Below are 12,457 nucleotides of genomic sequence, written 5' to 3'. Positions count from 1 at the left end.
CCCATAATGCAATTCAGCTCCCTTCATCTTGCCTTGTTACCCAGTTTCTTTCAATTTTCCATTCTTTTCCTTAATACAAGTGTGTTATTGTTATGAGTATTTAAATGTGATAGAACAAAAGATGAGGAAATTGATAAACCCTTTCCCTTTGTATTCTTATGGCATTCACTGATCAATACAATGGGAAATTTATGTTTCTTATTTCTTACTATTGAACTATAGCCAGTAAAGTGAATTGTCATCAGAGTGAGTCAGACCTCCAAGGGATGCAGTTGTTTGCATCTGTGTCCCCTATACTGACCTCACAATGCTGAGTGCATTTCACTTTTATCAACCTGCAGTGGATATGGATAGTCCCATGGATCAGGTTTTTACACCAAAAAGGACAAGCCTGAATCCTTGTGAAATATGTAAGCCACCAGACCCTTTGCTGATGGTATGCAGGACATTATCATATGGAAACCCATAGACCACTGCTACAAATCATGACAGCAGAGATGTTAACCACACCCACAGTCATTCTCCCCACCCATATCTATGCCCCAAGGCCAATGTATGCTAGATAGGCAGACCTTATTTGCATGGGCCCCATATTTACATAAATGTTTACTATATATATATAGTTGCTATATATATATGAATTATGTCAGGTAAGAAACAGATAAAACATGTGTCGATCAATTGCTGTTTTTTGTAAAATGTGGGTTGAAACGTTTAGCCTAAATATTGGCCAAAAAAAAATACTGAAAATAAATGGTAAAGTACACTTAAGGCCTGGATTCTCTTTGCGAACTGTGCACGTTTGGATTTCAGTGTAAAATTTCCAATCTGTTACTTATTTATTTAACTAAAGGTGTCGGGACACATCTGTACTGTAAAATACCTACACTACACTGTAGAGACTATAATGCACACAAAATCATTCAATTAAATTTTTGTTTAGCAACGGTATGTTACGCACGTGCCTTACCAAGTCCTGGCATTTGCGGAATATTTTTATTTGTGGAACGGACGAGTTTTTCTGTCCTACTGTGTGTCTTGGGTAACTCCAGCTACTTGAATTCACTCTTAATTTCGCTCGCTTGTTTGATGTTTACCTAATCTTCACACTTCTCCAGCGGAGGTGTCATTACGCGTTTTTTTGGAAGCCCCTCCTGCGACGGGGCAAGCGTTTTCCTCAGGTGAAGAGAGTTTTGAGGGTGGGGAGAGGGATCCTCTGCTTGCTCCTTGAGGACTTTCCTTCTGTTTTAACCAAAGATGTTGGTGTGTATAGGGGGTTGACACTGGAGACTGGGAAAGGGAGTAGAGGAGGGGATAGGGGCTACACCGGGCAGTCTGACACCACCGCTCATTCGCACAACATCACCAAATGCTATCACCACAATGGATGCAGATTTCAGCGCCCTGTGACCGACTTAAGGAAATCCATCACAGTGTCCTCGCCGATTAATAAAGTGTCTGTCGCTGCTGAAGGGATTTTTATTCAACCGGAACTGCAAATACAGGCTAACAACTGCCTATGTCGCATACACTCGCATGGTGCGGAGCAAGTATTCAACTACGACCGACTGTGGATATCGGATTATAGTAGATTTTTATGTCCCCCGTGTTTCTTTTTCATTAAATGCTTATATCAGAGTCATAGTTTCTTTGGTATGCTAGAAGCGTTTATTCCACTTTCTGTGAATTTAAAAAGTAATTGTTGTGGAAGCATGAAAGAGCGGACAACCGTCATTAGGAATGAGTGTCGCCGTTTTCTGTCATCGCATGATAAAACTGCTCTCCCATGAGGACATATAATATCGGATGTCTTGCAACATATTACAAATAATACGGATTTTTTTTTTTGAAAAGTTGTGTTGAAAAGAATTAGCTTGATGAATGTTTTCTGGCATCTATTTGATTCGGTTCTATTTTTTCTTATTTTGGTTTTTATAACACCTCATTTGAACCAAGTGAGCCGAAGTGAAGTTCTTATCCGGAAGAAAACGAGGCTATATTTCCAGAAGAATCTTATCCATAGGTACAACTGAATTCATGAGGAATAATTTGTCTAAAAGGAGAATCGGCCCCAGTTTTAAAGCTTCAAAATGATGCCAATGCCACCAAGATTAAGCTGTCTGTAAGTGAATGTGCTTTAAAACTCTCAACGGTAACATTTATAATAAATATGTGTACCTGTGTGGTATGACGATAAATTAATGTTGTCTCTTTCAGGTTCCTCCACTTTTTTGCGTTTTGCTTCTATGCTCAGGTACGTGTTCGCCCCTTTGAAATGCGTTTTCAAGTAGGCTGTAAGTATTCTTTATAATGTAATGGGAGGTAGAGCGATCAAGTAGTACTACGCATTTGCAAAGAGAAGAAAGTAATGCATACATTCACTTTTTGGCTACTGTAAACTCACCTTGCAACTAAAGAACAAACCGGCCACCTATGAAGTTGGCAATTATTCATTCAAGCAATTTGCTTACACGTAGACTGAATTGGAAATGAATATGTCAATGATTAGTGAAAGACAGCAGTTGTGGTGAAACGTATCAGGTGGATGTCACCGTTGGCACGAGTAAAGATTAGTGCAGTGCACGCGCAGCCGTCGGCACAGTCCACTGCAGGGCATTTCTCATAATGTTGTTCTGTGGTGGAAGATGCTAAGTCGGACATGCATCTGAAAAAATGACATAACACATTAATGAGAAGCCCAGTGCTTCAATCACTCCCTTTGCAGCTTTAAGCAGAATTAAACATCATGAAGATTTGTAATCCACATGACAAACCCCACCTCCACCTTTCATATAAATGATGAAGTTATTTGTAAATATGAATGTAAAAGTAAGCAGTGGCTCATTTTTTTTCATGTATTTCTTTTCTGACAGGTAACTCTTCAGTCCCCGCCTAATTTTACGCAGCACGTGAGTGAGCATAGCAAGGTCACTGACCGGGTGAGCCGTAAGGTTATTCGGATGTACCAGCTCTACAGCCGAACGAGTGGCAAGCATGTGCAAGTTCTCGGAAACAAGAACATAAACGCTATGGCGGAAGACGGAGACGCGCATGGTAAGAATAGTGTGTTTTTCTTTTTTAAATCAAACGTACACGCTCGCATTGCATGTTAGATAAGAAAGATTACTTTTCATAGCTGATAGAGGAATCATTCTTAGCAGATCCATGAACGGTATTGAATGTGCTTTTGCAACAATAGTGAAGTGAAATGGGTATATGAGGAAAGATGCAGAAATTATACATCATGATGACAAATAAGCATTTGTGTGTGTGTGTGTGTGTGTGTCTGTGTATGTGTTTGTATACAGTTCTCTCCATATTTATTCACACCTCTGATCATTCCTAATAAATAGCATTTACTCACACCTAAATGTAATCTTGAAAATAAAATCTAACAAAAATACATCTACTCTATGCTAACATTATGCTTTTGGGATGTTCACTGGAAGCTTCTGGAACTGTAAATAGGCCTTTGAAGGTGTCTGTTTACCTGTGGTATAAAAGGAATTAACACTGAGAAGAAATGAATCAGTTACATGCATCACCACAGTTAAGGGAGCTCTCTGAAGACTTCAGGCAAATGGTCATTGACTTCCATAAGTTTAGGGATAGCTGTAAAAGAATTTTCCACTTTTGTGTCTGTGATTATTCAAATTTAAGCTACTGGTACAGTAGCACCCCTGCCAGGAAGAGGACAGAAGTGTATGTTGCCACCCTGGTCAGCAAGACACGTGGTTTGGGAAGCAACCTTAAATCCAAAGGCAACAGTTTGATATCTTAAAAAATGGCCTTTGGGGACCAAAAACTACATTCAAAATCATTGGTATGAATGCAGCATTCAGAGCTGCATTGCAAAGAGGAAAGCACTTCTGGAGGAAAACCACAAAAAGAGACAAGTCAAATTTGTCATCTGAATGACAGTTGGAAGCATGACTATTACCATTATGTTTGGCGTGGAAATGGTGAAGCTTATGCTGAGAAAGAGCTCATGTCCATTGAGAAATACAGAGAAGGGGGTTGATTATGTTTTGGAGTTTTTCGCATATATGTCCTGGAGTCTTTGTTAAGATAGGGAGAGTGGCGAATTCTAACGTGTACCAGGACATTTTGGCCAAAAGCCTGGTTCCCTCTGCCAAGAAGCTCAAGCTTGGCTAAAAAGGACATTCCAGCTTGATAATGATCCAAAACATTCATCTACATCTACAAAGAAATGGTTAACTGAGTACAAAATAAATGTTTTCAGATGGGCATTTCAATCTCCAGCACTCAGTCTAATCGAACAGTTGTGGTTGAGCTCAAGAGGGCAGTTCACAAATGAAAACCAAAAGACCCGAATGACCTAGAGAAATTCTGCATGTTGTAATGAATCAAAAATCCCCCTATAGAAGTGAAAAAACCTCATACAGTAAATCACTCCAGGAAGCTTCTTGTCAGTGAAATCTATGCATCTATGATTGACAAAACAAATCTACAGGAGCATGAACCTCATATTTTCTGGCCAGTATGATATTGTTGTGTGCAGTTCTATTCAGACTAAAGTTTAACATTTTTATGTTACAAAATGATATCATACCTTATTTTTTCTGAGGTATCATGTTTTAAGTCTTGTATAATCCAGGGGAGGAATAAATATGATGGAGAGCACTGTATGTAGCGGGAAGGGGACTTTTGTGAGCCTTGTTACTGAAGCCATCTAATATCAAAGCCATTGTAAAAGCATTTATAGTGGCATGTTGGCATGTTAGTATGCTGGGAAGTTTTTTTTTTTTTTTTGGTAGTGGGGCGCATACTCCAGGAAAGAAATACAAATGTAATGAATTCTATATGGTTCAAAGTGTGATTCTCAAGAGAAACCTCTATGTCTGGGACAGCGATTAGAACTCATCTTACTTCAACCTCCCGAACATTTCCTGAATAGTTTTCCCTATTCCCTGCCAATTGTTGGATAAAAATGTCTAGAAACACTCCAACCACCAGACATACACTTTATGTATGATTCTCTATAACTATTTTTCCTAGCAACAGACACTGAACAGTATGTAAGCCCATGCTAAGAATGATAACAGTGCATGGCAGTTGGAATCCTTTCCCTGTCTGGGAGTCATTCTTCAGTAGTTCATTTATGTCTCATAACTGTGTTATTATACGTATCAATGACTGATAGCATGTAGTGAAGAGTTTTGTATGGTCAGTTATTCTTTATACTAATGTAAAATCCCGAGCACAATATACCTGTTTGATTTGGATGGGCTCATATTCAAATTTGAAACAAGCTTTTGCACATCACTGGGACACTTTTCATGGTAGCTCCTTAGTCATAAATCATTAGTCTTCATTTATTCTTTGTCTCTATGACTGAGGGACTTTTCAACTGATAAAGTAAGTTTGTAAATTTTGCTGTATCAAGGGATAAAGTGACAATAAGCATTTTTTCAGTTGTATAAGGAACATTGTGACCATAAAATAAATACATTGTCCCCAAAGAGGGAGTTTTCAAGCAGCATACAGACAATTTCGAACAAATAATTGATTTTTCTCAATCTGAAATCATTCTAATACTGTACCTCCACGGCATGATTTAGGGTAGCACAGATACCCATAGACCTTACGGGATGTCAGGTGCAAATAAATTTCTGTAAGGAGTGTATGTTTTAGTAACACCTTTTGTAATTATGTGAAATGCATACTGAGCAAGTGCCGGCATCAGGGTTCTTTCCTTCATCAAAACTAGCGAGCAGCTTCTCAAGTGTAGCGGAAAACCTAGCTCATTTGTGTCGAACAAAATGTGATGTAGGCCATTGATGATGGTATCAGAAAAGATTAACTCTGTAGACGTTCTGGGTCAGAAGCATTTCACCAGCAGGTGAGACTCCATGGTCCAGGTCACTCTATACTGTATTGGCATAGGCCATTCAAGGTGTCTAAACTGCTGTCAGAGAACTAAGGTTTGTTTACCACAATTCCTGTTTTGGAACAGGAAGAACCTACAATGCTCTGAGTAGCAGGAAAGCTGGAAAAAAAGAAGCACCACACAACAGTGGAACAACAAGCCAGCATTTTTGATGATCCAGGTTATCACCAAGCTAACTGCATTCGATATTTAGCTAGCTATGTTTTTTGTGTGTTCAGTTTAAGAGATAGGCATTGATGTAGCGACTGTATATTTTTATTCATGTAGTTATCATTTAAATGCACAAAATTTGCTACTTAAACATATCTGTTGTTTGCCCACTATATGCACTTTTGTACGTCGCTTTGGATAAAAGCGCCTGCTAAATGAATAAATGTATAAATGTATATATAATAAAACATAGAATAAAACATCTTATTAGCTAGCTAAAGTTGGAAATGTGATGGTAAACTAGATTAGCTGACTAGTTTGAAATCAAAAAAGGTGGGTCAGTGGAAATCAGGCCCCTCTCTCTGCAACACTCAGTGCTGGCCAAAAGCACAGGTTGTAGAGCAGCGACTGCTCTGTGTTTGTGCTGGCTGAAGTCTTCGTTAGCGCCTTGTTGTTGGCTCATTTCATTCCACTATCTGAGTGGCAGATCTCAGTGATATCTTCTCACTTCTCGGTGACTGCTCAGTGATAACCATTGAATCAAAAGGCACATTATGTCGTAACATGGTGACATTTTTGAGAATGGGTAACATGTTAATTTTGTTGTAACTGAAATGTGGACGTTTATTTGCATTACAGGTTTTCAACTACTATGCCTGTTAACAATCAGGTTTAGATTCTGGATTTCAGTCGCTTATACCAATTCACTAACTGTTTTGGTTTTTAGATGTGTTGAGACAAATACCTGTTGGCCTTTAATTTTGTGTATCCTTTAGATTGTTTTATAACAATGCCAACTTTAATAAAACATCTGCTGCTTTTGTTCACTTTCCGTATGTAATCTGAAATAAAGATGTGTGTAAATCTTATGTGTGAAATGAATGTAGAAATATAAAGAAGTTTATAGCCCTTCCAGGATGTCTTCTTTCATTTCAAAGATTTGAGGTACACATGTTTTTATCATTGTGCAAGAATTTAAGCTTACATAAATCCTCATGAATGGTCCCTACAGGTTGTGTGTGTGTGTGTGTGTGTGTGTGTGTGAGACAGACACACAGAGAGTGAAGGAGTAGGGAGGAAAAGTGCAATTTTCAAAGTAAAGTGCATTTTCCAAGGATATACACTTAGTAGAAGTAGAAATAATGACTGTTGAATCAGTTCATACTGTATTTATATTCGTTTTTCCCCTCCACAGCCAAACTCATAGTGGAGACGGATACATTTGGAAGTCGGGTTCGGATTAAGGGAGCAGAGAGCGGATACTACGTCTGCATGAACAACAAAGGGAAACTGATTGGCAAGGTAAAAGCAAGTTTCATTTTATTACTGTTATGACACTTACTTGTGGGCTAACAGGGGACTGCAGTGATGTCACTTAAACGTGGCATCCACGCTGGATGGCAGTGTTGTGAGCTTTGCCACTGACTGCAAAGTGTGCATCAGAGATCAAGTCTAGTTTATGTCATCTTGAACCTCTCAAGACCATACAAACTCAGTCTGGGTTTGGGTCTCAATACTCACGGTCTCAGTCACATGGTTTTCCCACAAGGCTGCATTCTGGTCATTGTCAGCATAGAAAACACCTATTTCGTCATATTTTTCCCAAATAACTAAAAAACGCAAAGTGTACGCCAGAGTAGAAACTTTCTAATAACAACAATTAAGAATAATAACATTAGCTGCCAGAATTTTTTTACTTTTGTAAAACATTCTTTGTTATCTGTCTCATCTAGTTTCTGCTTTTCCATCTCCTATTTTTGCTTTCTCATCTCATAATTCCAACAAAGATAATCTCCTGAATCACATGAAGGAGCCACACATGAAAACTTTTAGAATATGTCAAAATAAAATTTCTGTTGATCTTCATCATTGATTCTATAATAATTGAAATTATTTTTGGTCTTGTCCTTTAGTCCTTATGTGAGAAATGCTTATACATTATATCTGACTATGTAAGAACACCATATAGCATTTAACAAATGGTATCACAAGTAATGAAACTTAGTTGTCAATGTTCAGCTGAGATGAGCTACCTTGTCGAGGTAATCTTTATAATGCTACAGTAGTCATTTGTGCAGCCAAACCATTGAATAGCCCTAGATTATTTTGCTCATTTTGACATCTTAGATAGACATCAAAACAACTGATTAAGCAGTTGATATTAAGCAGCAACTGAACAGTTTCATCCATTTATTTTTGTGATATCACATGCAGAACCCTACTTGTCAGAATTATGTTTTGTACCTCTCATTTAGAAACCTCACTCATTGTGTGGGTCATTGTGTTCTTTTGAATTTTGTCTTTGTTTGTAATGTTAATGAATAGTTATTAGTCCAATTATGGTTTGCATTACTTTTTATTGTGGTTTGCATTAATTTTTATGGCATTTTTATGTGTGTTATGACAGTGACACAAACGTCTTAGAGACATCTAAGCAACCTTTTTGATATAAAGATTGGGGAGATGAGAAATAAAGCAAAAGTAAATAAGAGGTTTAGAAATTATATTTGATATTCAGTGTTCCTGTCCAGTTTATTTTTGTAGGCCCTATGTTTGTGCAGTGATGCATAGCACGGAAACAGGGGCTGCAACTTTTCCCCCCAACCCCAGAGCTCAAAGTTTGATCGTTGAGAATTTGTGGCCTGTCATTTCAGTGGCAGAGAACATTCCCTGAGACATTTGCTGGTTTTGTCATAGTTAAAGAAGTGATCGGAAGAGGAATCAATACGGAAATGTACAAAATGTTGCCCATTGCTAGGAAAATGTGTATGTGATAAAATGTGTCTTAAGAACCTATCCCAACTGCGTGAACATTTTCTCTCTGTTTATATAGCATGTATAGTATGCATATAGTATGTGTGACAACTGAGTCAGCATTTCCTTATGAAATCAACAAAACACTCAGAGAGAGAGAGAGAGTGTGTGAGAGGGAGAGATATCATTGGGAATAGTTTACTGGTAACGGATAAATGTCATGATTTTCAATTTATGAAAATATCAACTGCTGATGCTGAAAATTTGCACATGTAAACAACAGCATTGAAGGTATTACAAGACAATTTTTGTAAGTTAAAGTATAGATCCATGTGGCAAGCTGTCATTGTATCATATTTACAGTGAAAAGTTCCTGGGCCTGATAGCCAACTACCTGGAGAGTTCCACATTTTTAACTCCATCCAAGTACATCATCCTACATACCATATGCTCTATGACTATACAGCTTGATGAACAACTCACCAGGAGTTAGGAGGCTTGTAGAACCCCAGCATGGATTTGTCTGCATGGTCCTAGTGCCTCTATCAGATTCACCTACAGCTAGTTTTGCAGCCAAGTGAGAACGTGAAAAATTGTAACCAAAAAAATGACAAATTTTTGTTGCTGCATGTAGCCTTGGCCTTAATGGGAGATTCATCAGCTCTCTGGTGCATTGAGGGAGGAGATTTGTAAGTGAAACATTGGTGTCAGAATAAATAAAAATGATGAATTTTTTAATCCCTGAGAATTAATTGACCAGCTGTTTGACATCCTGCAACCCTCTCTTATCCTTTCATGTACATAACCACTCCTTAGGTCTTAGTTCGGTAATGTTTTCCTTATTGCGACAGGTGTTGCTAATCACAGTTGAGTGGCATCAGTGGTGACAATATGCAGGCATTAGGAATTAAGAATATCAATGAATAAAGCACTATGGAGCATTATGGAGGGATTATATACACCAAGTGGTACTTAATGTAGATTTTAACTGAGTTTTCTGCCAAATTTTAAACATTTTTGTTTTCCAAATCATAGAATAATTGAACTGAAGATCAGAGAGTAACATAATGAAATACTTTTTAAAAAGCGAGCAATACTCCAGAATACAGAGTACAAAATACTCTCTCATCTCCTTTTGCCTTTGTAGTGTATGAGTTCCATATAGAGGCTTACCATACCCCTCTGGGCTGTTTAAAGGGTGATGGAGTATATGCATTGATTCCTTTCCCATTGATTTTTGTCGGGCACTCCTGATCCAAGGGTAGATTTGTGTTTCTCTCTTGCTGCGTATGGTAATAAACAGGGGCGTGATCGCTGCCTCCACCTTCCCAGCATCCTGCCAGGTAGACCATCTGCCTGGGAACCTGGTCCTACTGCATGTGTCATCTCGGCAGCCCAGCACAGCATGCATGCGATATATTTTTACTTCGGACAAGATGTGTGTTTTACTTACTGAGCGCAAGGGTTATTTTTAACATGCCGGTTTGTTAAATGGATTGGGGTCATGTTTGCCCTCTCGGTTCGGCGTGTTAAAACAGTTACGTGACGTATGTTTTAGCAGGATGTGACAGTGACAATCAGCTGTTACGCACTGTGCGGTTGTTCCTTCTTGTGTCATTTATCTGAAACTGAATGAAATCTCGCAAACGTAAAATATCTATGTATCGTATGTTGCATGGAGTCTGAAAAAATGATGTTGTGTAATGCCGTGCCAATGGCTGAAAACAACTGGTCCCCGCTGCTGCATGAATGTATCTGTAGCTGATATGAACACACACACACCAAGGTGGCTGGGACAAACTGAGTTACCGCTGCTAAGCATTGTTCAGTTAAGTTGCTGCTGACGGGGTGGTATTGGTGCTTGGATCTGTAAATATTATGAACATCAGTATTGTGATAGTCCTGTTGAAACTGAATCCATGTATCTCTGTTGACAGTGTCATTTGATTGACAGAAGGGCTTTGTGTTATTGGTGGTAGTGTTTTAAGAGCAGCAGTATTTCATAGTAGTGTGGGAAATGGAGTCTGTGTTTCCAAGGTGTGAATTCTGTGTGTAACACTTTTGTTGTGCCTATAAGCATGGCATTCAGCTATGCAAGTTAATGCTTCATTGATATTGTATGAAATATAAGATGACTACCATAAGCAAATAAATGATTGTCATACTGTGAAAAATATACATGTGCAAATCCAGTTGTATTTACCTCAACACTACAGCCTTTTAATGATGTCATATGTAAATTGCCTCTAGGTTAACTCCAATTTGTTTGTTCCAGTATATATCAAGCACATGTTTATGACTATAAACAAGGCTTGCCCAATATGTTGCCTTACCAAAAATTGCCCAATAATTAGACTTTCAAGACTTACCAGTATTGGTCATCATTGGACCTACTTTGCTACTTCTCTTTTGCTGTAGATTGCCCTGTTGTTTGCATTATTATATCTGTGAGTGTGACATATATACATATAAATTATAACAAAAAGTAATCTCCAAAGTCATGGTTAAAATAAATAGCTGTCAATGGAACGGCTGTGATTGATGCTTCGGGTAGATTGTTCCTAATTGTTAGTGTGGCATCATACAAGGCATCCTACATCACACATGTCTTTAATAGCATGTCAGTTTTCCTCTAAAAAAAAATCACATTCCAAGGGATGATTTATCTCGGAGGGAGGATTTGCACTTCTTGCAAAACAGAAGCCAAAGTAATTGGTTATTGCAGTCATTTCCCTTTCTCTTGATCTTTTGAGTATGATGTGTTCTGCATATGTTTGATTCTAATGGGGCATATCTCTTTATGTCAACTGGCAGCAGCCACTTGCCAGTTCCTCTCAAAAGGTTTGATATTTCCAATCCATAAATGCCATTATTGCTGTTAGTACCTTTAGGGCCAAATTTGAAATCCTGCCTCTCCCCTACAGAGAAACGGCCAGGGGAGAGACTGCATCTTTACCGAGATCGTCCTGGAGAATAACTACACGGCGCTACAAAATGCCAAGTATGAGGGATGGTACATGGCCTTCACACGCAAGGGCCGGCCGAGGAAAGGCTCCAGGACGCGCCAGCACCAGCGGGAGGTCCACTTCATGAAGCGGCTGCCCGGAGGACACCGCATCGCCGAGCAGCGGCCCTTCGATTTCATCAATTATCCTTTCAACAGAAGGACCAAACACATCCGCCATTCAGGAGAGCGCTGAGGAAGGACAGCAGTGGAAAACGGGAAGCGCAGCCAACAAAAACAGCCAATGGCCCCACTCCTCTTAAAGACCTCTTGTAATATTTTATACTGGAAAATGAATATACCTGATATCTAGTTGTTTATAATTCAGAAATAAAAATATATGAAAAGTCTATTTTTGTACTTGTGACCGAAAAGGCTGACTTTTATAAAGTTTTTCGCGTACATGACTCGGTAGGCGCGAGTGATGACATTTCGTAGCATGGGGGCTTTTTGTCTTGCTTTTTTGTTGATGGCTGAGAATGATATGCTGCACCACATCTGCTGCTCAAAGACACTTGAAGGACCTGGGAGACTGCACTGATAGCACAAAGCGCTGCATTCAGGTGTGTACAACCATTCCACATACAGGTAGCAAGAGGGAGCTGCTCATTTCTGAGAAAACTCTGCAGTACATATGG

The 12,457-nt window shown here is 38.9% G+C and overlaps 1 protein-coding gene across 1 annotated transcript; it reads left to right on the top strand.

The window, feature by feature from the left end:
* The first annotated feature begins 1,845 nt into the window (after positions 1-1,845).
* Positions 1,846-12,064, top strand: fgf8b (fibroblast growth factor 8 b). Its single transcript, XM_036538588.1, has 5 exons — positions 1,846-2,122; positions 2,218-2,254; positions 2,874-3,054; positions 7,257-7,363; positions 11,740-12,064. Exons 1-5 carry the CDS (start codon positions 2,091-2,093, stop codon positions 12,013-12,015), a joined length of 633 nt encoding a protein of 210 aa, XP_036394481.1. The 5' UTR covers positions 1,846-2,090; the 3' UTR covers positions 12,016-12,064.
* Positions 12,065-12,457: the final 393 nt, after the last annotated feature.

Source organism: Megalops cyprinoides, chromosome 1, assembly GCF_013368585.1.
Source record: "Megalops cyprinoides isolate fMegCyp1 chromosome 1, fMegCyp1.pri, whole genome shotgun sequence".
Taxonomy (NCBI): domain Eukaryota; kingdom Metazoa; phylum Chordata; class Actinopteri; order Elopiformes; family Megalopidae; genus Megalops; species Megalops cyprinoides.
Note: the sequence above shows the minus strand (reverse complement) of the source record. Positions and strands in the feature narration are given on the sequence as shown.